The 25,822-nt window shown below is 56.5% G+C and overlaps 1 protein-coding gene across 2 annotated transcripts in view; it reads right to left on the bottom strand.

The window, feature by feature from the left end:
* Positions 1-14,331: 14,331 nt before the first annotated feature.
* Positions 14,332-25,822, bottom strand: part of KBTBD11 (kelch repeat and BTB domain containing 11) — a 21,129-nt gene continuing 9,638 nt past the window's right edge. The window contains exons 2-3 of one of the 2 annotated variants that reach the window (XM_040243206.1): positions 18,184-21,235; positions 14,332-18,140 (exon numbers count right to left, since the gene is read on the bottom strand). In XM_040243206.1, coding sequence (XP_040099140.1) covers positions 18,547-20,490 — 1,944 coding nt within the window. In that variant the 5' untranslated portion in view covers positions 20,491-21,235 and the 3' untranslated portion in view covers positions 14,332-18,140; positions 18,184-18,546. Of the gene's footprint in view, positions 18,141-18,183; positions 24,938-25,822 lie in introns of those variants that run through there. The other variant, XM_040243207.1, reaches the window with a different exon arrangement.

Raw genomic sequence — 25,822 nt, 5'->3', positions numbered from 1 at the left:
CCCAGGGTGTCGGTGGAGCCCGGGGGCCCTGGTCTCACCAGTAACCAGGCAGCACGAGCCAACCCCCATCCCACCAGGCTGGGGCCCGAGGGGCCTGATCTAAACACAGCCCACACAGACTCCACCACCTCCTTCTCCACCAAGCCAGCTAAGTCTGCACAGGGGGGCCCCCCCGCCCTGCTCCCCCACTTCCCTCCCGGGACCCAGCCCCCTCCTGGGTGCTCAGAGGGTGCAGGCACTGCCCCAGCCCATCGATGCCCCTCCCGAACCCCCGGCCTGCCCCCACGGCCCCAGCGTCCCTGCAGTGCCCCCCAGCTTACCGCTGCCCCTCCTGACCCCCCCGGCCTGCCCCCTCGGCCCCGGCATCCCTGCGGTGCCCCCCAGCCCCATGCGCTCTGCTGGCCTTGCCCTCCCCCGCTCCCGGCCACACGTGGCCACATTCCCCATTTATCCACTTTCCACCGCCCTTGGGCCTCTCTGTCCACCTCCCACTGCCGTCACGTCACTCACCAGAATAGCCCTCAGTCCTCCAACCTCAGGTCACCACTTCCAGGGGCTGTGACCCGCCACCTCCACCACCGTCTGACCCCAGGGACCACCATGAGGAGGCATGGCAGATGCCCTGGGATGCGGCCACAGCCCGTCTCTCCCCATCCCTGCCCCCCTTACCCCATGGACGCCCCGCCTGGGAGCAGGTGTCTGGGGGGCGGGTGCCCGACGTGGACGCCGTCCTCCTCTGCAGAGTGGATGCAGTCATAACCTCCGTGAGGTGAAGACTGAGCCCAGGCCCCCTCTGCTCCCGCGGGTCTCCGTGTCCAGCGGTCCCCGCTCCATGAGCAGCACAAGGCAGGGACCCTGGGCGCCTCCCGCAGGCCTGCCTGGCCCTGCACAGTTCTCCTCGAAAGCCCCCTCGCCTCTATCCCCCTCCAGGACAGAGCTGGGCCCTTCTGCCAGAACCACCACTGTCTGCACCCACACGTGCCCTGGCTTGCCCTGGCTTCCCCAGGCCCCGTCCCAGGCAACAGCCTCGGGGTGGAACCTGAGCCGTCACCCCAACCTCTGAGAGCCCGTCACGCCTTAAAACGTCCCAGCTGGAAGGTCCCAGACTGCCCCCTCCTTCTGCGTAGCTAACCCCATCCAGACTCCACCTCAAGCTCCAGTTTTCGGGCGCCTCTCCCTGACCCCGTCTAAGTCGGGTTCCTCTGTCACGTCCCCTGAGAGCCCTCACCGTGGTTTGTAAACGTACATGTGTGGTAACCGGGGCAATGGTCTGGCCCGTCCATCTACCCTCCAGCCTCTGAGCATCAGGTACCCAGCTGGCCGTGAAAACAGCTCCAGGCCCGCAGGGAAAATACGCTCAACAGAGAGCTGCTTCCTGATGAACGCACCAAACTAGCTAACAGGCCTCCTTCAACATTAGCAAGACACGGAGGGGTGACCCGACCCGCGCTCTCCCTGACATCAAAGAGCGGGTGCCTGGAGCATTCCTCAGTGCGTCTGTAATGGAGCCCGGAGTTTTTCCATATTTTGTAAATCAGAACTAATCCTAGGAAACCTGGCACCAGCTCCCGGCCGCGTCTCTTCAGGGTCGTGTGTACATTCTGTTCAGTGTGACCTCCACCGCGCCCTCCCCGAGATGAGGGTGTCGGAGCCCCTGGGGCCTCAGGTAGCCCGCAGCCCAGCTAGCCCAGGGAGCTGACGTTTCCTGACTCAGGAGGTTCTTCCCAACCAGCTAGAGAATAAAAGTTGTCTCGGCAGGTAGGAAACCCAGAGAGGCCCCACAGACCCATGTGGGAGGGGAAGGGCTGCCCTGAAGTGGGTTACGGTTGTCAGGGCAACCACAGATTTCTACATCTCCGTAAAGCTCAAAATTATAATTCAATCCTGAATGTAGTATTTGTGGTTGTGTTTTTAAGCTGAGAACTGCCGTCTGACCAGCAGAACTGTACCCTGTGGGCCCTTCTCCTAACCCACTGTCCCCAGCACCCAAGGACCACCCCCGGGACAGGAGCTGGTTGGCACCTGTGCCCTCCCTCTGACCGAATCAGGCCTCCACATTGTCCCAGCTCAATAAAGACGTGTTTACTAACCGGGAGAGCATGGCCTTCGTCCTGCAGATTCTATTTACAGGCTTCTGTTTACAGATATGGCTCTCAATTAATGGGAAGTTTATCTCCACCCTGTCACTAAATAATCACAGCAGGGCCAGAGGAGGAGAGAGCTGCCCGGGGCACCCGAGCCCGTTGTCAAGGGCACTGGCCGCTGGCCTGGTTTTCCTGTCTGTTAATCTGCGGCTGAAGCTGCGTGCCCTGGGCACAGGCTCCACCGCCCGGGACTTGGCTTCCCGGTGGGAGAGTGAGACTCGGATTAGATGGTCCTTGTTTAAGCCCTGATTCACCGTGACTTCAGTCCTGAACGACAGCACCCAGGGAAGAGAGTGCGGCCCCGTGAACAGGGTCCCCTGCGGCCAGGCCCGGAACAGGATCCAGGAAACAGGAACAGAGCCCAGGACACGCCTGCCAAGAGGATTCCACTCGGTAAGCGCCTCATGGCCTGGAGCTCACCAAGCTCACCGCGAGCGCGTGCTTCTAAAATAGCAGTTGTCACAAAACAGAGCAGGTGGAAAGAGCACTCAGCTGGCAGTGGGCCCCGGCTCCGGGGTGGATGCAGGGGGCAGCGACGGGCCAGGGCCGGCCTCAGAGGACCCCCAGAGCCGGACAGCACCAGCTGTCACCCCTCGGCCCTTCACTTCCCCCTGCAAACGCGGAAACAGGCCCAGACAGGCCGAAGGCTGACGGTGGGACCTCTGGGCCTCTGTGAGTCCGTGGGCCACTTCCTGTTCTAAACTCCCCTTGTGTCTGTCTGTCCATCTGTCTATCCCACTGGCTGTCTCTCTGGAGCACGCTGACCACAGCACCCTAATTACAACCAGCATACGCTCACCCCACAAATGGGGGCCTAGACCTGCCCCATGAAAATGAAACCCCTGAAAGGCGCACTCCGTGAGGATGTTTTTCTCCAAAGGACTCTCATTTTCCCTTCCAGCCGAATGTAAAGCTGAGCTATGGAGCTTTACTGTCTCTCCCGCGAGCTCCTGCACTTCATTTTTCATGCCTCTGAAGAGCCGTCACAGGATCAGCTCGTTTGACTTGAACTCCCCACGGTGCTCTTCCTGAGAAGGTTCCTCTCATCATCACCGACTGTTGTATGGAGAAGACGCCGAGAAAGAGAGTGCAGATAATCCCCTGCTGCTGAAATAGCCCAAGTTCATGCAACGGCTATTTACCTAAAATTCTAACTTTGGCCAATTAGGAATGAAACTGCAGACCACAGTGCCTAGGATCTAAGAGTACTCAAATACTCATAAATCAAAAGACAATCGTCCAAAGTCTAATTTGGCAATGATTTTAGAAATTTGAGCAAATTATTTTCAAAAGTGTACATAAATAAAGCTATTGCTATTCTACACTAGGAGAAGCATGAACCATGTCTCATTCTCTTTTTTCTTAAACAACTATTCCTGGGGCTGGCAAGAACAGATGCTTGATAAATATTCTTTGATTTTGTTGTCTAGAAGAAAATTAAATGAACTGAGTTAAGAGATGTGGTCAAGGCAGGAGTGGAACCTGCTTTAATCCTGTGAAAGTAAAGATACAAGTATCAACTCTTGACTTGTTAGAGGTATAAATGAAATAATATTAAAGTATAAAAAAGTAACAACATGTAGACATCATTACTATCTGTGTCAACATACAGACATCATTCATTACTCCATTCTAGTTTATAAATTCAACATTATGTTTGACTATTGATTATCTGCAGATTATCAAGTACTCCTTGAGCCCAAGATTTCTTGAACATTTTAATCAAACTTTTTGGACCCCCATGTGCCCTTAAAAATATCCCAAACAGTTCTTACTTACATGGGTTATGTCTACCTATATTTACCACATGAGAAATTTACTTCACTTTAAGGTAACGAAATCTAACCCATTTTATGTTAACACAAATAACATATTGACATAAAATAAATATATTTTTAAAACAAAAAATAGAGTGGCACTTCTTTATATTTTTAAGACTCTCTCTGACGTTTGGTTTAAGAAAAGTCACCTGGGGCTGCTCCTGCATTCGGCTTGTTGCAGTCTGGTTCTTGGCTGGAATATGTGGAGAAGATCCAGGCTCTCGTAGACACACAGCGCAGGAGAGGGCAATCTTCACAGACTTTTCAGAAGCGAATAGTTTTTTCTTTTACTGCAGTCAGATGCTCTCTGGTAATTTCTTAAAGCTTCTTTACAACAGAGAACCTGAAACCACAGCCACCACCTTCCACACCTGTTACATCCTGTGATCTCCCTTGCAGCTTGGACGCACTGTCTACATCCCACAGTTTGTGACATCCTGTGTTGGCCATTCGGAAAATAAGAGTTCCCTGAATTTACACAGATCTTCCAAATTCCATCATACAGGAGCAAAAGCTCACACTGTTGATACACCCAACAACCTCATCAGTGTGATGAGAATGATTCTTGACGCCCAGGCTCTGTAAGCGGCTTCAGAAACCTCCAGGTGACTCCAGACCACGCTCAGAAGTGCTAAAGCCGCAAACCATCCATTGAAATCTTGACCAAGTGCATATTCAACTTACATCCACTAGAGGGCGCACCAAACCGGCAGAACCATCCAAAAATTACCAGTTCCTTCAAGAAATTTGAAAGCGTTTTCTAAGAGGAAAAACACTAAATGCAAATTTAAATAATTGTATTACCAATAATCTTTTTCAGTGTTGAAACAAATTATAGTAATCCTAGCATGCTTCCAGCTAGTCACAGTAATTTTATCTGCTGCTGCTGCTAGTCGCTTCAGTCGTGTCTGACTCCGTGCGACCCCACAGATGGCAGCCCATCAGGCTCCCCCGTCCCTGGGATTCTCCAGGCAAGAACACTGGAGTGGGTTGCCATTTCCTTCTCCAACGCATGAAAGTGAAAAGTGAAGTTGCTCAGTTGTGTCCGACTCTCCGCGCCCCTACCAGGCTCCTCCGTCCATGGGATTTTCCAGGCAAGAGTACTGGAGTGGGGTGCCATTGAGCATATCAGTGTAAAAAAATCTCCAAGTTGAGTAACGTCAGGTTAGTTATTTATAGTAACTCTTACACTGAAAATGTGTTTTTAAAAAACCTGAAGATGTGTGCGCATGTGTGTGTACACATACTGGGACAGTTAATTTTATTTGTCAACTCAACTAAGCCATGGCACCTAGATATTTGGTCAAACACCCACGCAGCTGTTCCTGTGAAGGTCCTTTCTGGAAAGGATTAAGATTTAAATCCGTGGGCTCCGAGGGAAGCAGATTATCCACAGTGTGGGTGGGCCTTGCCCGATCAGCTGATGGCCTCCATAGGGAAAGCCTGAGGTCCCAGAAAGAGAATTCTGTCAGCATACCCTCTTCAGACCCAAACTGCAACCCTCGCCTGGGCTCTGCCGCCGCCCACCTGCAGACTCGGGGCTTGCCGGCCTGCAGCGGTGTCAGCCGGGTTCCCACCCTAGCTTGGCTCTTTCGGTGATTTTCTGTGTTACATCCTGTTGGTTCTGCTGACCGGCCCTGGGGGCCACTGGGGCCTTTCGAAGCCCACACCCGCCCCCAGCCCTTGAACCATGCACCTCCCCTGGGCAGGTGCTATGTGTGTGTGCTTGTGTTTAAATGCCAGAGCCCCGGCCCGCAGAGGCCACACTAGGCCAGGACTAGGGGGCCCATGGGAACACGCTGGTGCTGGCTGCACTCTGAGGGCCGAGCAGGGAGAGGGCTGGAGCCGGGCTGGAGCCAGGCTGGGCTGCCGTCTTGGACACGGTGATGGCGGAGGGGAGGGCCAGGTCAGAAGAAATTAGACATCCTTTCTCAATGTTACATGAACTTGTGGTTGCAAATGTTAGCATTTCCAAAAGCCTTCCACTTCAGGTTCCTGATTTCTTATATTCTGAACGCTAGATATAACTTTTCTGGCCTCTTTGAAACTCTGGGCTGTTATTTGGGATTTTCCTAAAGGTGCCTACTACAGCAGGAATCCTCATTTGTTCACCCCTTAGGGTGGCTTTCACACACCACAGTGCACACGCATGAAGGGGCCAACCATGTGTCATGTGACGATCAGAAATGTGTGTCGCTGGAGGATTTAATTTGTCCTGGGATGTGTGTCGCCCTTGAAAGTAGAGATGCATGTCAGTCCTTTAATTAGCAACCATCTACTGTGTGCATTCACTTTAAATAATATTGGATGTACATAAAAGGGCTTCACAAGGATCTTATGTGCCCTGATCTACGTCATAGTAGCTGTATAATTTAGAACCTTCTGATATTTCCCCAATTCAATGTACTGAGTATTTAGTCACGCTGGGCTAAAGTGTAATGTCTGCAGTTTTCCACCAGATGGCGGCAGCGCTGCCCATCACAGTCTGGGCTCAGGCCCGGGATCCGAGGCAGACCTGCAGACCCTGGAATCGTCCAGTCGCAGGTCTGAGAGGAGGCCTGGGCGTTGACCCCTGCTCGGTCCACCGCGAGAGTCCAGGTCCAGAAATTCAGGGGGTGCAGTGGACTCAGGGTGCCGTAAACCACGGTCCAAATTGGAAGAAACCAAACAAAACTGTCACCCACTTGAGAGTTAACCAAATGAGGCTCCAAAGACGTGCAGGTTCGTAGAGACCCACATGGGAATGGGTATAAATCGCCTTTCTAAACGGAACAGCAGCAGCGGGCCAGCCGCCCTGCGGGTTCTCTGCCTCCAGGACTGCATCGCTTGTGTTAAACGTGCTTGCCTCTGTGATGGGTGGTCTCAAGGGTCACCTCCATGGGCCTGTGGCCACTCTGATGTCAGATTAAGCAGTGTTTCCGGGCGTGTCTGGGAGGCATCATCCCACCCCCTGTGTGGACGGAGCAGAGTGGGTGCGCCTCTCTGCCTTTCTGCCCGTGCCCAGCCTCTGTCCTGGGCTCCCAGGTACCTGGCCTCGCATTCAGACTGGGGTCTGCCCGGCAGCACCCCACTCAGGCTCCAGGCTGCACCATCGGCTGCGCTGGCCACCAGCTCCCAGAGGGCTCATCGCCAGCTCTTAAGCTTCCAGCCTCACGTGAGCAGACACCTTATGATGGATCTTTCTAGAAATAGATATAGATATGTATATGCTAAGTAGTTTCAGTCGTGTCCAACTCTTTGCGACCCCATGGACTGTAGCCCACCAGGCTCCTCTGTCCCTGGGATTCTCCAGGCAAGGACACTGGAGCGGGTTGCCATGCTCTCCTCCGAGGGATCAGCTCCTGCACCACAGGCAGTTTCTTTACCACTGAGCCATCAGGGAAGCCCCAGGCGCATGTGTTTACCCGGACACGAATGTGCGTCTATGTGTCTGTATTGATGTCGACGTTGTCTATCCGTCCATTCATCTGTCCAGTGTCTACCTACCTATCTCTGTACCTCCAACTGCTCCTGCTTCTCTGACTCAGCCTCCTTGTCCTCGAACTAGAAATGATGGAGGATGCAAAGATCGCCGGGGGTGTGACACCAAACAGGAGGGGAGAGGAGAACGCGTGAAGTCAAACGCCCCTGCCCATCGTCTCGGGGGACACGTGTGAGCACGTGTGTGGGTGCAGGGGGAGAGAGGAGCTCTGACTAGTTATCCGGTTCTATTTCTACTCGCATGTGCAGCTGCCCCCGAGCACATGGACTTCCCGACAACTGAGTCACAGCCTGAGGTTTGAGAACACTGATCCCAAAGACAGCTGATTCCTGGCGGCTTTGCTGTTTCGTAGAAGCTGCCCGACTGTGTTGGGTGGGACCAGGGGCTCACTGTCAGAATTGAGAAACAAAACGAAGCAGCAGCTGCAGGTGGGCGGGGGCGTCCCGCCAGCCCCTCCCACCCCCAGCGTCCTGCAGTGGCTCTGAACCCCCCTCCGTGGACTGCGGGCCCCCTGCAGGTTGCAGCCCTGAGACTGAGTCCCCTTGTGTCCTTTGAGGATGGACGCCTGCCCTCCATCCTGTAACCCAGGGAAGCCCGTGGCCTCCAGCCTGCCTCAGTCGTGTCTCTGCCCCCGACCCTAGGCCATCCCCGGCGCGTCCACACGTCCAGCAGTTCCCCTCTCTCCTGGGGACTGTGAGTAACATGCGACCAACTTCCTGCCATCCTGCAGTCACCTTTACAAACAGACTCAGAACAGGACAGAGGGGAAAAGAAGGTCGGCCCCTCTTGACATTAATAAATTTAACGTTGGCTCTGGAGGGCAGTGCTTTGGAGTGACAGCAGGTGGGGAGAGTGTGGGAAGGTCGAAGCTGTGCTGAGAGGACAAGGTGCCCACAGAGGCCAGAGGGAAGTGAGGAACCGGGGTGGATGCCAGGGCCCCAGTGAAGGAGAAGGGGGTGTGGGGGGCCCTGGGCAAAGAGCAGGAGGAAAAGGAAGGGGTAACCAAGTCAGTTCAGTTCAGTTCAGTTCAGTCACTCAGTCGTGTCTGACCCTTTGCAACCCCATGAACTGCAGCACGCCAGGCCTCCCTGTCCATCACCAACTCCCGGAGTTCACCCAAACTCATGTCCATTGAGTTGGTGATGCCATCCAGCCATCTGATCCTCTGTCGTCCCCTTCTCCTCCCTCCTTCAATCTTTCCCAGCATCAAGGTCTTTTCAAATGAGTCAGCTCTTTCTATCAGGTGGCCAAAGTATTGGAGTTTCAGCTTCAGCATCAATCCTTCCAATGAATATTCAGGACTGATCTCCTTTAGGATGGACTGGTTGGATCTCTTTGCTGTCCAAGGGACTCTCAAGAGTCTTCTTGATACCACAGTTCAAAAGCATCAATTCATCGGCACTCAGCTTTCTTTATAGTCCAACTCTCACATCCACACATGACTACTGGAAAAACCATAGCCTTGACTAAGCAGACCTTTGTTGACAAAGTAATGTCTCTGCTTTTTAATATGCTGTTCAAATCGATAGTAACTTTTCTTCCAAGGAACAAGCGTCTTTTAATTTCATGGCTGCAGTCACTATCTGCAGTGATTCTGGAGCCCAAAAAATAAAGTCTGACACTGTTTCCACTGTTGCCCCATCTATTTGCCATGAGGTGATTGCAGGGAGAAATATCAATAACCTCAGATATGCAGATAATACCACCTTTATGGCAGAAAGCAAAGAGTTACTAAAGAGCCTCTTGATCAAAGTGAAAGAGGAGAGTGAAAAGCTGGCTTAAAACTCAACATTCAGAAAACAAAGATCATGGCATCCGGTCCCATCACTTCATGGCAAATAGATGGGGAAACAATGGCCCAAGTCAGGTTACTGAGTCAGCATTCCAGAACTGGGCTGTGACGGGCTGGTGGTGGCTGAAAAGACAGAGGGGGGGCTGCCCCCCACCACCCCCCAGCTGCCCTCGTTCCGTCTGCTGCCCCAGTCACAGCTGCCACTTAGGATTTCCTATGACCCATCCCTTCCTACTTACATGTCTCTATTATCCATCTTTCCCTAGATCCTGAACTCTATTCAGGTTTAATGGATCTGAATTGTGCCAAGTAAATGATTAGTAACTGGACAGCGTGGGTGGGGGCCGGGGGGCCCGTCCATTCCTCAGGGCCAAGGTCAGAGAGTGGCCTCCCTGACCCAGACACAGACCCCCGGGCCACGACCTTCTGAAAAGAACGCAGAGACTTTAACTGCCGAGGACACCGCGGGGACGCCAACCCGCCGGCCCGGGGACAGGAGGAGATTCAGAGCAAGCAGCGGAGAGAAAGAGCCTTTGTCTGCCCGAGGGCCAGTTCCCACAGCCGCTGTGTCACAAAGGGCCGCGGACACTGCTCTGCTGTTTACAGAGGGGCGGGGCGGGCTCAGCGGGCCCCAGGGTAGCACAGAGCCTGTGGGGAAAAGCGCACAGAAGTGCCGAGAAAGCTGGTGGGGCATCCGGCCACCATCCTGGAGATGGACAGAGCTCCCCTGGCCGCCCCGAGGCCCGGGCTGGCTGCAGGTGCCTGGCCCACCTGCCCCCCCGGGCCTCCTTCCAGGACGGTGCACCCCGGGGGCCCCAGGCCAGCCCCGGATTCTCAACCACTCATCCCCCGACCACTGCCCTGCCCACTCCACAGGCGCCTGCACCGTGCAGCCTGCAGGGCGTTTTGCCCACAGCCGTGTGTGAGTCACCACAGAGCCACAGCTCATCTGAAGGGTAGATGCGCTGGGCTGTAAGGGGCAGCAGCTGTGGGGCAGACAGGGCTGGAGCAGGGGCAGGCCTGGACTCCAGTCCCCCGATCCCCTGGAGGGAAAGCACCCTTGGGACGCAGCGGCCTCAGTAATCGGGTTACTCGTAGGGGCTCCGCAGGAGCCTGTAGTCTAAACCTAAGCGGAAGCCGGGCAGTCTGTTTAAAGCATCACACACCCCTGCGACCATGGGCATGGGCAGGATGTATCCTTCTGATACATCAGACTCTTCCTTCCATCGTGTGTGCAGTCCCAGTTATACCACTGCTGCTCAATTTCAGCGAGTTCTCAAATTAAGCCCCGGAAGCAGAAGAAAATGTCTCCAGAGTGCGTCAGAAACCCGCAGAGACAGCGGTGGCTTGGACTCGGCTCTCACCGCCTGTGGGTGTCACTGTGCGGCCCCGTCTGTCTGAAGGCTGGGCCCCGGGCACCCACCGCCCCATCCGAGCTCAGCACCAGGACCCAGGTCTAACCCAAGCAGGGCCTCCCGCCCACCAGGAGGTCCTGCGGGCACCAGCCCCGCAGCAGCGCCTCCCGGGAAGCTCCGGGCTGCAGCGAGGAGTGCGCTGTCTGCTCCCTCTGTGCCCGGCCGGGCCTTGACCTTCCAGCTTTCACCATAAAGGGCTGACGCGTGTGGGCCTGTCCTCTGTTTCTCCGAGACACCTGCATGCTCCCATCATTCGGGGCATCCTTCTCAGGGGCCTGTGAGCCACGCCTTCCGGAGGAAGCTTGAGGAAGGCCGGCTGGGCCCCCAGCCCTGGGGGAGGCGGAGCCCTTACTCAGCAGCTGGCAGCTTCAGACACGGCCCCATTGCAGTCCATGGACCGGCCCTGGCGCTGTCTGCTGCCCCTTCCCACCCCCTCGAAGGCGGCGTCACCTGGCTGAGCCCAACGCTGGCTCCTCTGGCCGTGGGCGGCGCTGAGCAGAATCCGCTTTAATGGACATCCAGCTGTGTTTGTCTTCGACTGGCTCCAAAGGCCAGGAAACTTGCACTCGCGCCCGAGCCTTGAGGTGGAGGAGGGACAGCGGCCCCTGCGACGTCCTGATGACACTCGGGGGTGGTGAGCAGCTCGGCGGCTTTGTGGGCGTCAGGGGCCGCAGATGCAGGAGTCTTGGGCCAGGACAGCGTGGACACAGGCCCGGGACTGTGGACCTGGAGGACCGACAGGTATGAGGAGACGGCAGAGAAAAATGCTGTGTGGCCACATGTGTCTGTAAGTTTGGGGTTTGGTGGATTCTCCTACAGAACACCCAGGGGCTGTTCACTCAGACAACGGCCTCTAGGGGCTCACACGAACACGGATCTCCAGAGAGGAACCGGCTGGTCATTGCCGTGTCCCTGCTGGGGCCCCAGTGTTTTCACCACCATCCAGGCAGTGGCCTTGAATCCCGCAACCTCAGGCCTGGAGGTGGGGATTCCAGGACGGGAGGCGCGGTCCTGCAGACAATACCACGCCCGCCTGCAGTGCCCACAGCTCACGAGTGGACTCAGCTGAGTGGCCGCCGTCCCCGGTGCTGACCGTGAATCTGGAAGCCAAGGGTCCTGACAACCAGACCCACCCATGTCTTCACAGAGCTTGGTTTCCAGTGAGGACGAAAGACCGCAGCAGACAGACAGAGAACTGCTCTGACTGGGCGTTAACAACAGAAACACACTCTAAACGGCTGAGACCAGAGACGCAAGTGGACAAAGAGAAAGATGCGACATGAGGGATGCTAACAGTGAAGGCTCGATCTGAGCAGTGATAAGGGTCTGATAGAACAGCATGGTAACAACAACCATGTGATACACTGCACAGTAACAATAAGGACAAGACAGACGGGCAATAATAACAAAGACACAGCTGAGCTAGAAATTCACAACAGCCGTCAAGAAAAGCAGAGCCTGTCGAGGGAACAGTGGCCGGGGTGGAGGGGGCGAAAGTTGGAAGGAGGTGTTGGAAGGCCGTCCCAGGGCAGGAGAGAGAGAAAGAGGTGAACGGGCGGCGGGAGGAGAGAGCGGACAGCGCAGACACTGTAGGGTGGGCCCCGCCAGGCCCAGGGGAGGCCCAGCAAGGCGGGCCCGGTGCCCGGAAGCATGGCGGGGCGGTGGGGCTGGCACGGGGGGTGAGGGGCAGCCTGTGCAGTGCACGGCTGGGCTGTGGTTGGGGCTCTTTGAGGTGTGTTGGAGATTCCGAGCAGTCGGGTCAGAGCCAAGAGAGATGGAGACCTCGTCCACCCGGCCTGCGTCTGGTGCGCCCATCCGACTCCAGCCTGAAACCAGCGGAGCGCCGTGGACAACCTCTGAACGGCTCCTCCTCCCAGCACACCCGGGAGACGGCTGCCGGTGGACAGTCCTCTCCACGCCTCTTCTGCGCAGAGGGCGTCTTCAGAAGCACGTCTGGGATCTGTCTGCTCCTTGCCCCCTTTGCCCAGGGGAGGGGCGCTGAGTGCTGGATCAGGGGCAGGCCCTATCCGTCACACCCTGGGCTCCCTCTGTGGGTCCTGCCCCTGCCAGGGCCAGCTCCTGTCTGTGCCCAATGCCCACATCAGGTCTCAGCCTGCAGAGGGGATGGTGGTAGCACAAAGTTGATGAAGGAAATGCCAGGCTCCTTGCAGAGCCCTAGAGATGAGGCGCGGGGCTGGCCGGTTGTTGTGATGTTGATGGGCTTTGGGCCGCAGGGGTGTCCCAAGCTACCGGGCATGGGGTGTGCGCAGGGGGTCGGGGGTCAGGGGGCAGAGGACAGGACAGAGGGCAGACAGAGGCCACAGCCTGTCCTGGGGTTTGCAGGAAATGGCAGGCAGGGTGGGGTGAACATGAGACCGGCCTGTTCTCATGATTTTGCTGGGCTTTGGGGTGTTCCAAGCTGCCGGGCACAGGGCCAGGGTGACTCGGGCAGAGGAGTGTCCCCTCCGGGGGCAGGGCAGGTGGCAGAGGCCGGGCCTGCCCGGGGGTTGGCACAGGTCCCGGGCGGTTCCTGGGCCCTTGGCAGGTGGAGGGGGTATGTGCCCGCCAGGTGGGATTTCAGCTTTCAGAACATCACAGGAGACAACTTTAAATGGATACAGCCCACCCACTCCCGAGGGTCTGCAGGCCTGCATCCCGGATAGTGATTCACGGGGCGGGTACCAGCCACTCTTGGCCAAGTAACCCAAGCCCCACTTCCCCTCCCCTCCTGTGCTGGTGAAAGTGTGCTCTGACCCCTGAGCCTCTTTCTCATTTTGGGGTGACTTCGCTGGGCAGAGAGGGAAGCTGGAGGGACACCCTGGGGACTGTTCTCTGGATTTGAGTGGCATCAGATGCTTCTCAGGGAAGGAGGAGGATCCCAGGGAGCAGGGACTGTGCCCTGAGCTTCGCCCGACGCCCCTGGGCCGCAGACCCTCAGCGGGGCTGAGCCGCAGACCACAGCTGTGCCCACCTGGCTTCTTGCTTTCTCAGGAGGTTTTGACCCAGGAGGGCCTCCCTCCAGGGCGCGGGCTTCCTCTCCCCGCACTGAGGCCCCTGCCCGTCTCTCACCCACACCCCAGCCCCACAGGCCCCCACCCAGGCTGCCCCCAGCCCCACGGCCCCCAGCACTCCCAGCCTCAGTCACCCCCAAACCGGCCTCCCCAGCCCGCCTCACTCACCCCCCGCCTGGCACCCCAGGGACCCCTGACAGCCCCCGAGACTGCTCAGAGCAGCCAGCGCCTGCTGTTTACCCCCACCTCCCCCCCCCCACAGGAACCCCAGCAAAGCACTCCCCTGGCACCGCATCCTTGTCCAGATGTGTGCCGACCCGTCGGGGCCACGAGTGTGATGACCCCCACCGGCCCGGCCCTGGGTCCGCCCGTGACCCACGGGCAACATCCTGGCGTAGACGCTGCCCCCTGGGAGCAGTGAGCTGGAAGGGGCATGGTGGGGAGGGTAGGCAGAGGTGCCCACAGGTGCCTGAGGAGTATGAAGAGACCCCATGCCTGGATCTGGTTGCTGGAAGCCCCTTCACACTCCTCATTCACAGAGGGGTCACCTCCCGCCCCCCACCCCTCAAAGGTCAGGCCGGCATCTTCATCCCCGAAGCTCATTCCCAGGAGAGGCCCACCACCAGGGCTCTGCTCCGGCGAGAAGACACAAGGACAGCCTCGCAGACTGCAGGACAGCTAGCATCACCCCATGATTTATTTCATCTCGGCATAAACAGGCAGATGGGCAGGGTTTACGGGGTTGGCACTCAGGACTCGAACACGAGTGCTGATCGGTACAGCATCAACTGGGCAAAGCTGTGTCTTCAAAATGGCTGTTTGTCTTCAACACCCAGCAACATCATGGCACTGCTTAGTGCTTTCAAAAGCCTCAGAGGAGCTTGCGTCTCACAGGAGGCCAAATCTGGTCTTTTGTTTCATTTCACACCAGTTCACCAAGCAGGTAGGAGGCTCTCACCCATGCCAGTTCCCACACTAGGAGCCGGAGCCTCGTGGTGCCTTCCAGGACGCAAGGAAGCAAAGAGAACGTGGCTCTGATGCACACTCAGATGCAGCCCGAACACGACGCGTTCCCATCCTTAGTTCCTGTTATCTTCCCTTGAATAATGATGTCGCAGAGGAAAGGGGAAAAGGAGAACACTGATTTTTTTAAAGACACCAAAAATGAAACATTTTGTAAGCTAGGAAATCGTCTACAATAAGACAGAATGCAAAAGAGCACTTTTGTTTACATTTCGACCCAGGAAGGTGTTACAACAGGTAATGTCCTGAAACCATCTTGAAAAGGCAAAGACTTAAAAACACATTTCATCTCAAAACATTTCAGAGGAAGTTACCCAAGAGACCAACAAATTAAACAGTGGCTACCAGAATCACTAAATTGACACCAGAAAGTAACAAGAGTGGACCAGGTGATTTAAGTATTTGTAGCAAAAGTGATACAGGGAGTTGTTGTCACTAAGCAGCCAAAGAATTTCTGCAGCATTCCTTCTCTGAAAGGAAAGTAAACTCGTGCAGAAATAAAGTCACTGTGGTCCCAGGCCAGCCCCATAAAGCGGCCAGAGTCCACGCTGGCGCTGGCACCAGGGCTCTCCCTGACCAGCAGGAAAAACAGAAAGGAAATGAAGATGACTTCACCCCAATCCTTCGGGTTCCAAACCAACCTTGATTCACAACACAGAAGTCATTACTGTCGACTAACCAAAAGATTAAGCTTCCGCGAATTACGTTTCCCCTGAAAATGCCCCGCTGCTCTTTCAAATGTCTGGGAATGTCAGTGTTTGGGGGTTTCTTAATTTCATGAGAATTACGGATGTTGTATATGCACTGCCTTCATTTGATTCAAGCAATAGAAGAGCAGGGATCCTTCTGCACCAACTGGTTCTCTACAGAGAGCTGGACACAAGCTCAGCAATGGGACAAGACCCGGCCCTGGAACGTCAGCCCTGGAGGCCTGCCCCTCACCCAGCCCCCCTGCGCAGAAGGATCCTGGGTGGTCGGCTTTTCCATTCATGTACTTGGCGCACCGCCTGACTGGTCCCACACCCCAGGTACTGGCCCCCAAACAAAATAAACTGGTCTTCGCAGCACACAGGTCCTCTGGCACCTGCTCTCGGTGATGCTGCCATGAGAAACGTGGTCTACAAGGTTCTAAGCACACTACCCTCCTTAAGTATCCTCCGGGATCTCGTCCTGACAACCCCCTGGGGCTCGGGCCCAGCTCCCACAGGAAGCGGTGCTGCGTCTCAGCCAGGCGTCCCTTCATTCAAGGATGAAATAATATCCAAACACTCCAGCAGGGTGTGTCATCATCTGGCTGTCCACGTCTGACAGCTAGTATGTCTCCCATCGCCAATGCAGAGAGTTGACTTTGGAAGCCCGCTTTAGGATTTGTGTTTTTCAGTGGTAAGCATCCTAGGAATGATTTCTCAAGTAAAGTCATAGTAATCATATCTCATGAGTTTGATACTGAAGGAATGAAAATATCACCTCGGTTCCATTTCAAATAAAAATTGAGCATAAATAATGAAAGTATGGAGAAAAATGTACTGTCACGTGAGACGCTCGTGTCTTTACGAGAACAGTGTGTTTCTTTTGGACCTCACTTCTCCTGCCATGTCTCCAGTCTGCTCCTACAAAGTCAGGCAGCCTGGAGCCTGGTTTTTCATAAGATGCTGACCCGAGTTGCCAAGACATCCTGTCATATCAGGAGCGGTCACGGGCAGACACACAAGTTTTCAGAACACACCAGCTGAGACGACAGGCCCCTGTCCTCAGGACACGCATGAGTCATGCTGAATTTCCAAGCATGCTTAACTGATCACTTCAACCACCACTGCCTCTTTAGGAAGCATAACCTATTCCCCGCACACCCACAGATCGCACAGGGAGGCTCCCTCCCATCACTGATTCATGAGGAAATCACGATAAGCTACACATGACTCCATCGACTTCCGTGCCAGTAACCTTCAATGGGCACTTTTCCTGTCATAAAAAAGAGTGGATTGGATTCAGAATCCAAGTCAGTTGGCCTCTCTTTACGAACATATATTTTAACCTTAAATGTTTAATAAATAGTACACCCTGCCTTTTAATCCTTGTGCCCCATTACAGTAGTGAAATGTCATGTTAGTTTTATTAATGGTATTTTGGAGTTCACAATTAGACAAAAGTAGTTCATTTGCTAAACTACATTATGTTGTTGTTGTTTAGGTGCTAATTCATGTCCCACTCTTTTGCATCCCCATGGACTGCAGCCCACCAGGCGCCTCTGTCCACGGTATTTCCCAGGCAAGAGTACTAGAGTGGGTGGCCATTTCCTTCTCCAGGGGACCTTCCTCACTCGAGTCTCCCGTCTTGGCAGGCAGACCCTTTACCGCAGAGCCACCGGGAAAGCCCCGGACTACCTTGTAAACACATGCTCCCCCTCGTGTCAGTGTGCTCACTGTCACTCTGCTCCACTTTCTTAGAAGAATGGTTGTAAAAATAAATTTCCCTCAGAGTTACAGAACTAATATTTCAGTTCAGTTCAGTCGCTCGGTCGTGTCCGACTCTTTGCGACCCCATGAATCGCAGCACGCCGGGCCTCCCTGTCCATCACCAACTCCCGGAGTTCACTCAGACTCACGTCCATCGAGTCGGTGATGCCATCCAGCCATCTCATCCTCTGTCGTCCTCTTCTCCTCCTGCCCCCAATCCCTCCCAGCATCAGAGTCTTTTCCAATAAGTCAACTCTTCGCATGAGGTGGCCAAAGTACTGGAGTTTCAGCTTAAAACATCACAATTAGTGTATTCAAACTATACCTGTATGTTTTTCTTTAGAACTCTCAAAAGAGAAAGGATTTTAGTCCTCTTTCAGGGGGAATACCACTCTCTTCAAGCCCACTATAAAGCATCACAGCAGCTGGGCACCCCTGGCCCTGCTTTCAAAGCAGGTGAGCACCACGGCCGCCGTCAGCCTCGCCTACGGATGATACGCTCTCTGGCAAACACTCACCAAAGATCTAAAACCCAAGCAAGAGTCAATCATTGCTACACCTTAATGAACATCCTTGAAACTGAAAGTATTAAACCCACCTCAGTTAGGTGATGAGAGGGACCTGTTCTCACGTGTGTGGACCTTTGACCCCGTCCGGGGGCCCTGGGATGACAGGAAATATCTCCCGTGCTCACTGGACAGGAGACCTTATTGGGAATCAAAGATTTCATCTTTAATACTTCTTACATTTGGAGTTGACACATAGGGCAGGAACTTTTAAACTAAATTAGAAAAGCTTTAAGAGCTTGATTTATCGGTTATAATTTTAAACTCCAAGCTAAAAAAAAGTATGACCTTCTTTCAGGGGTTTCCAGGAATATGGTTCACACTGGCCTCATTTAGGACTCCAGTCTGGGAGCCCCCCGCGTTTCCCAGGGCCTTCTCAGCGCGCAGTAACAAGGGGGCTGGCACCCTGCAGCACTCAAGCCTGCCTCCCGGCTGAGCCACAGCGTCCCGGGTACACAGGGCCCACCCACTGCACCCGGAAGCACAGTCTCTGATTCTGTTTCCTTTTTTCTCAGGTATGTTGTATCTTATTCGCAAAGTTATTTGCTCATATCCTGCATCTTAAGCCATCGACCCCGCCTTAAGCAAAGCAAAACAAAGCAGAAGGAATGCAGAGTAGAAAGGGGGCCTTAAGGCAGCGTTGCACACGGTTTGCCAGGCCCGGTAGTGACAAGCACTACCTCCTAAGTTATCCCCGTGGGCAGAGCCCACCCCCGACCCTCTTCCCCGGCCTCCGCTCCCCTTGCACCCTTCCGGGTTCCCAGTTGGGACCTCAGCCCACGGCGAATTCCCTGTCTCGGGCTGCGGAGGGACACGCCGGCTGACCACCTGGCCCATCCTACACAGCGCCCTCCTCTCCTCGGTCAGGCCTCTCCTCCGGCAAGTTGAGCACGAAGGGGAAGAGCAGGCCCCGGGCGTCCGCCGGGGTTTGGAGCGACTGGAGCTCAAAGCTGCCTTCGGGGCCCGCGTCGCCGGCGCCGGGCTCGCCCTCACCCGGCGGCACGAAGCGCCAGGTGCCCGCGCGGCTCACACAGTAGATGGTGCCCTCCAGCGCGGCGCAGCGGAAGGGCTGCAGGCCCGAGGGCGCGCCCGGGGGCCGCAGGTGCGAGGCGCAGCGGCTCCACTGCTTGGCCAGGCAGTGGTAGCGGAGCACACTGACCCCCCCGGCCGGCACGGCCGCCGGCGCGTCGCCGCGGGCCCCACACAGGTCGAAGCGGTAGATGAAGCCGTTCAGGGCCACCATGTCGGCCGAGCGCTCGCGGCTGCTGCTGCACGGGCACTCCTGCCACTCGTCGCGCCGCGGGTCGTACTTGAGCAGGCGGTAGAAAAGTGAGCCCCCGGACACGTAGATCTCGCCGTTGCACGTGGTGGCCTCGTGGGCCACGGCGAAGGCTCCGCGGGGCAGCGGGGCCACGGCGGCCCAGCGGTCAGCGCGCGGGTCGTAGCGCTCCACGCTGAGCAGGCACTCGCCGCCCACGGCGTACAGGTGGCCGTCCAGCGCCAGCAGTTGCAGCTGCGAGCGCGCCTGGCGCAGCGGCCGCACGGTGCTCCAGCGATCAGTGGCCGGGTTGTAGCAGAAGACTCGGTCGGAGGGCCTGGCGCGGCCGTCGGGGCCCGCGGGCCCCACGCCTCCGGCCACGAAGAGGTAGTTGTAGAGCACGCAGAGGCCGCAGCCCCGCGCCGGCGCGCCCTCCGGCAGCCGTGTCAGCTCGCGCCACTCGCCGGCCGCCTCGTGGAAGCAGTAGACGGCGGCCTCGCCGCGGCCCTCCGCCTCCCCTGACGGGCTCTGCGGCCGGCTGCCCGCGCGGTCCCCGGCCGGCCCGAGAGCGGCAGCCAGCAGGCGGGTGCGGCCGGCGCGGAGGCGGCGGCGCAGTAGCAGGTCGCGCTCGGCTCCCGACAGGCGCCCGAAGACGGCGGGCTCGCGCAGCACCTCCAGGTAGTGGTCGCTCATGAAGCGGTAGGCGGCCTCGCGCAGCTCGGCCAGCCGCTGCCGCTTGGCCGCGCTCAGCACCTCGAAGCAGTTGGCCAGGCTCAGCTGCGGCGCCACGGCGTCGGTGGCGCGCTGCGCGGCGCAGGGTAGCTGCAGGCGGCGCGCGCCGGCCACCACGTCGGCCACGTTGTCGGGGCGCACGCCCGCCATGCGCCCGCTGTACGCGTAGGCCAGCAGCAGCCGCAGCGCCGCCCAGCCCACGCCCTGCACCCGCAGCACGTCCCGGGACGCGCGCGCGCGGAAGTAGTCGCTGCGCGCCGCCAGCACCGCCTTGTGCGCCCGCAGCCGGCGGCCCGAGACCTCAATGAGTAGGTCGGGCTCGCCGTGCTCCGGGCCGACGCCGGGCGGCACGGGCGCGGGGTCCGCGGGCTCCTCAGGGGACGCGGGCTCCTCGGTAGGCGGGCGCTCCCCGGGGAACGCGGGCTCCTCGGGCGACGCGGAGTCTTCCGGGGACACTGGCTCCCCCGGGGACGCGGCGCCCGCGCTGCCGACGCCCCACTGCCTCTCCACCACCCGCCGGCCGCTGCAACACGAGGGCGGTGAGGCCGCTGCGTCCTCCGCCGCGGAGGAAGCGCGAGACTGCGGCGGGGAGTCGTCCCCGGAGCTGAAGCACAGAGACGCGCTGAGGCTGCAGGGTGTCTGCGCCGGGGACGCCGCGCCCTCCCCCTCAGCCGCGTCCGGCGGCTGCAGGCTGCCCTCTCCCGGAGCCTCGGGAGCGCCGCCCCGGCCCCCGGCCTGGCCGCACGCCCCGTCGCCCGGGTAGAGGACGCAGGGGACCACCGGGCTCTCCATGCGCGCTCGCTCGGGCAGCTGTTCCCGCTCAGCAGCCCCGCATCACTCCGCCCAGACTCGGGCCGCCCAAGGTCGATGGCTCCTCCGGGCTCCCGGTGCGCGATCAGACCTCACTTGTGTCCATAGCGGCTTTCGCTCTCGCGCCGCTCGGCTCGCACCCGCCCGCCTGCTCTCCCGAGAAAGGGGTGTGTCGGCGGGAGCGCGCTCCCGCTCCCGCTGAACTTGTGACCCCAGCGCGGTCCCCGCGGGCGGCCGGCCGTCTGCCCGGGTCTGTGTGGTCGGAGCTCCGCGCGGGCGGACGGAACGGCCGGGCAGCTGCTGCCGCCGCTCTGGGCGCAGGTCCCGCTCTGCGGGCCGAGCTGTCGGGTACTAAGCACCTGGCCCGCCCTCTCTCCCGGAGTCACCGTCCATCCGTCCGCATCCCATCGCGTCCGCGCTCGGCGCCGGGCCGCGGTCCACGCTCCCCAACCCTGACTTTCAGTCCTGCATTACAGGCAGCCGCCCGGGGAGCTTTCTCCTCGTGTGTGACCCCCGTTCGCCATTAGGGCTGAGTGCGGGCCTGGCTCGGCGGTGTTCACCTGGGGGCGGGCGGGGGTGCGTAATTCACTCTCCAGGTGGGCGTTAGGACAAGTCAGTGCACACTCTAGACCCCTCTTCCTCACTCATCCACCGGGGGCCTTCCTCTGCGACTTCCTTTGTCGGAACATTAGGTGTTTCCATGTCATGTCACCAGCTCTTCGTGTTCCTGTTTACGGGGAAAGAGAGGATGTTTGAGTTTGCATTTTCCATAGGCGATTTGATGGTAACATCTGCCCCCAGCACCCCCACAGGCTGTAGGCTTCAGATTTGGTGGGAAGGGGATTTTGGCTTTTCGGTGCTGGAGAGAGACTTCAGTGAATACTATTTAGGAATTAAAAGACTGTTCCTCCCCTGATTTGTGAGGCCTGTAAAGAAGGACCCAGTTCAGCCAAGGGCCTTAAATATTAACTCATTGGGTTGAACCATAAAACTGCTGGTTTGGGGTTCAGTGATGGTCAATGTCAACCATTCCCAAACTCCAACCTAGTGAGATGTTATGTGTGAAATTAAGAACTCTCAGTGAGAAAGCATGGTTAGCCTATGACACCTCCTCAGTTCTGCCGTGGGACAGTTTTCCTGAAACCTGATCCAGTTGGCTATCTCAAATTCGGTTAGAGCCAGCATTTGAAGAAAGGTGTTGAGCGAGTGCTCTGGTGTGGGCTTGGCCTCCGAGACTCCAACCTGAAACCTGTTTGAATTGCTCCTTCTCTGCACCGCACCTCTGAAAACCTCCAAGAAAGGACGCTCCAAAGAGCACACGTGCCCGCAAAGAGAAGCCAAGACAAAACGCAACAGAAAACAAAACCCACATAACTGCTTGGAAGGCAGAGGTGACACCTGCAGATGAATCAGAAGAATAAACTGTCTTTCCTAAGCTGGCCAAATCTTCACTGAGGCTCGGCAGCCTGGGAAGGGGGTCTTGGCATATGGGGTGGGGCAGCTGTGCTCTGGTTTTCCTACAAAGAGGCTGCGGACAAGAGAAACCCACCAGATACACACAGCCAGGCCCGCCACCTTTCCAGGCTGTGTTCGCCTCTTAGACCAGATACAGTGACACCTAACCGCCTACCTTCAGCTGCTTCTGATTCTCTGCTAACCGTACTTAATACTGTTACCTGATCCCTATAAATGCGCAGGGCTGTTATGTATGTGTACGTGTTTATCTGGCTCTTTCCTGCTGCCATGTTAGGAAAAAGGCTTTCCCATATTCTCAGAAATACAAGTGTCTCAGAGTTGGAAATTCTAGACATTTGGTTCCCTCTCCCTTCCTCTCTTTGCCCTTCCCTCCCTCCCTATTTCCCAGAAACCGTTAACAGTACCCTGTGGGGCATATCCCCATGTGCAGGGCGCTGTCTAGGACGTGTGGAAAGGCAGCGTGGGGACGGTGAGGATGAGCTGAAACTCTGACCACGGGCGTGAGGGTCACGGGGGTGCTGCGTGTTTACTCAGCTGTGCCCCAGCCCGCGGAGCTGCTGGGGAGGCGCTGTGTCCACTGAGATGGAAATGAACTCCGGCCCTGGTGACCGGAATGCGATGACAAACTGGAAACCGGCACAGATTTCATAAGCAAAAGTTCTGGCTTTTCCCCAAAATGCCAGAGGTGTTTTCTTAGTCAGCTGAGTCATTCAGGGAAAGTTAGATAAAAAGTAACACATACTTACATATCTTACCCAAATATATGTATACACCTCCATCCCTGAAGTAGAACCAGAGAACTGGCTCTCTGACTTGCTTTTTTCCACACTTTCTTTGTATGGTATGGCCAATCTTGGACCTCAGAAAACTAACTAGTTTTCCGCCAGGAAAAGAGTTTCAGAACCTCCTAGTTCCTTCTCTGGCCTGACTCTCATCAGAATGTGCACAGGCCCAACCCCTGAGGGTTCTCCTCTTGGAAGGCATCACAGACTCAAAGCCAAGGCAGGGCATGGGACTCACTTGAAAAGCCTGAGTTTGGAACGCTCGTGTTTTAAAAGCTCTCCAGAATCCATTTAAAGCCTGAAAGAATCGGGCAAAGCAGAAATTTTGTCATAGCTGCACTAAGCAAGAGCTGAGTGATGAAATAGACACAATCTAGGTGGTCAGTGGCCTCAGCAGGTATGTCCACCCCAGCTCCCTGTGTGCAGCCCACTGTCTGAAGGAAGGTTCTGCAGGCCGACAGGTCCTGTCCTCCCCCCCCCACACACACAGTGTGCAGGACAAACGGTCAGCATCCCCAGGAGAAAGCAGAGGACCACTTCCTTTTCCAAATGATGTTCAAGAAACTCAGCTCTCAGAGCAAAACCCTCTCCCCCAGAATGACCCGTTACTGTGGTTTGGCCTTAAAATGGATGGGAAGGAATCAGCCCATTCTGTGTATAACAGTCCTCGGAGGCATTGGCAGGTTTGCCAAGATGCTCAGGTCAGGTTTCTTTGGTTGGAAGTCCGGGATTTCCAAAGGGACTTTTCCCCATATTGTACTTGGCTCTGGAATCAGAGTCCCCCCTCGGAGGCACTGGGAGGATTCTGAGCCTGGCGCCGGCCCCAACAGCAAGGAAACCACCAGACTCCCCGCCGACTGTGGCACGGGAAGGGCCTCTCCCGAGCACCTTTCTGGGGGCTGTTAGATGAACAACCGCCTCTCCGCCTATTGTCGTGACTGACGAGAAGGGATGTGTGAGCAGAGGTGCGGGTGTGCGGTAGTAACAGAATCCTTCCTGACTATTGGTGAGAAAATATTTTAATAGGAATGTGTCCGCTTTAAATATAACTTGGTAGCACTCCCTCTGAAGGATATACACCTCTTCTCCACAGTGTAAATACCCAAGCAGAAGTTTTGAGTCTCTTCCTACGAATTTCTCTCAATACGAACTTTTAAAAAAAGATTGTGTATGATTTCCAAATGTGGACATTATTTATGCACTTAATGTGGACATCAGATCATTTAAAATTAAGTATGTTTCATTATCATGATATAGGTTGCTAAAGAGAATCTCCCTTTCAAATAAAGTCAATTAAAAAAAAAACATCAATGAACAGACTTATGAAGTTTATCTAAACACCTGCAGTGCCTGTTGTTGTAGCCAATTCCTTCTGGGGGTCCTCTGAGCCAGGCCCACCATGTGTCTGATCCGAGTGTCCAGCCACCTGCTTGTCACAGTAGCGTCCCAGGACCACTCCCTGAGCCCTGCCCGCAGCTGACCCCCACACACCAGGGCGATCCCACTCACACAGTGAGCAGCCAGTGAATCCTGGGATGACGTTAACCTGAGTCTACTCTGCCAGGCTACAGCACTGTAATTTTTAATTTGCTTTTTGCTTTTCACGAAGGACATTTCTAAGACTCGGCAGACTGTAAGGCAACCTCCGTGCAGGAGCGATCGTGACACAGCTCACGCCTGTCTCGCCTATCTTCCAGGCACTGCTACCGTGTGTGTTACATATGTGACCCTTGCAAGAACCCTTCTGCGGGGCTGTAGTTTTTAGCCCAGTTTTGCCAGAGGAAATGAGATGTGAAGCAGTCTCACCAAGTTCATACGATTAACTAGCCCTGCGCCTGGCAGGTAGCTGAGCCAGCTGGGGCCCACAGCCTGGCTCCAGCATCCATGCCACCCAGCGCCCGCCCAATGCTCTGGGTCCTTCTGTCTGCTACTAGTGTTTTGGTTTTTTTTTATTATGTATTTTGGCTGTGCTGGGTCTCCATTGCAGGGTGCCAGCGTTCTCTGGTGCAGGGCATGGAGGCTGCTCTCTAGCTGTGGTGATGGCTTCTCCTGTTGTAGGGCACAGGCCCCAGGGCCTGCAGTCTTCAGTAGTAGTGGTTCCCCTGGCTCTTGAGCACAGGCTCAGCGGTTGTGGCGCACAGTTGCTCCTAGGCATGTGGGATCTTCCTGGACTAGGAATCAAACCCGAGTCTCCTGTGTTGGCGGGCGGATTCTTTACCACTGAGCCACCAGGGAGGTCCTTCCTGTCTGTTCCAGTTTTGAAGGTGAAGCCGGGACTTTGCCGCATCCGCGCGCTGGGCTGAGGGACGCCTACGAGATGCTGGTGTGTCTGGTCCGCTGCCCGGTGCGTCTGGGGGGCAGGATGCTGGTGGCGGGGGCTGTCCCAGCCCTGAGAGGGAAGCAGATGGAGACGCGGGCAGGTCTAGCGGGAACAGGCCCGCTGGGGCTGTCTGTGTGGGCATGATTTAGGGGAAGAACAGCAGGCTAACTCTCTGGCACAGCTGCACTGGAGGAAGTAAAATTAGAGAATTTTCTGAAGAAAAGCCTTTACGTAATAGCTGTTCACAAAGTCCAAACTCCTTAGGCTGGAAAACAAGGCATTGAGCTGTCTGCTCCCAGGTCTGCCCCGAGCTTGGCCCTCGTCCTCGGTCAGAAAGGCCTCTCCACCTGTGGGGCGAGTGCAGAACTGCCGCCGCGCCTTGGTGAGCCCCGCAAGACTGTGTGTGCGTGCACACCCCATGCACCTGTTCCTGTGCATGCAGACCCCATGCCCTGGTGAGCCCCATGATGCTGTATGTGCACACCCCATGCAGGTGTGCCTGTGCGTGCAGACCCCACGCCCTGGTGAGCCCCGCGAGGCTGTGTGCACACCCTACACAGGTGTACCTGTGCGTGCAGACCCCGCACCCTGGTAAGCCCCGCGAGGCTGTGTGCACACCCCACACAGGTGTACCTGTGCGAGCAGACCCCGCACCCTGGTGAGCCCCCCGAGGCTGTGTGTGTGCACAACCCACGTAAGTGTGCCTGTGCGTGCAGACCCCGCACCCTGGTGAGCC

The sequence above is a fragment of the Oryx dammah genome, unplaced genomic scaffold (genome assembly GCF_014754425.2).
Source record: "Oryx dammah isolate SB20612 unplaced genomic scaffold, SCBI_Odam_1.1 HiC_scaffold_7, whole genome shotgun sequence".
NCBI lineage: Eukaryota > Metazoa > Chordata > Mammalia > Artiodactyla > Bovidae > Oryx > Oryx dammah.
Note: the sequence above shows the minus strand (reverse complement) of the source record. Positions and strands in the feature narration are given on the sequence as shown.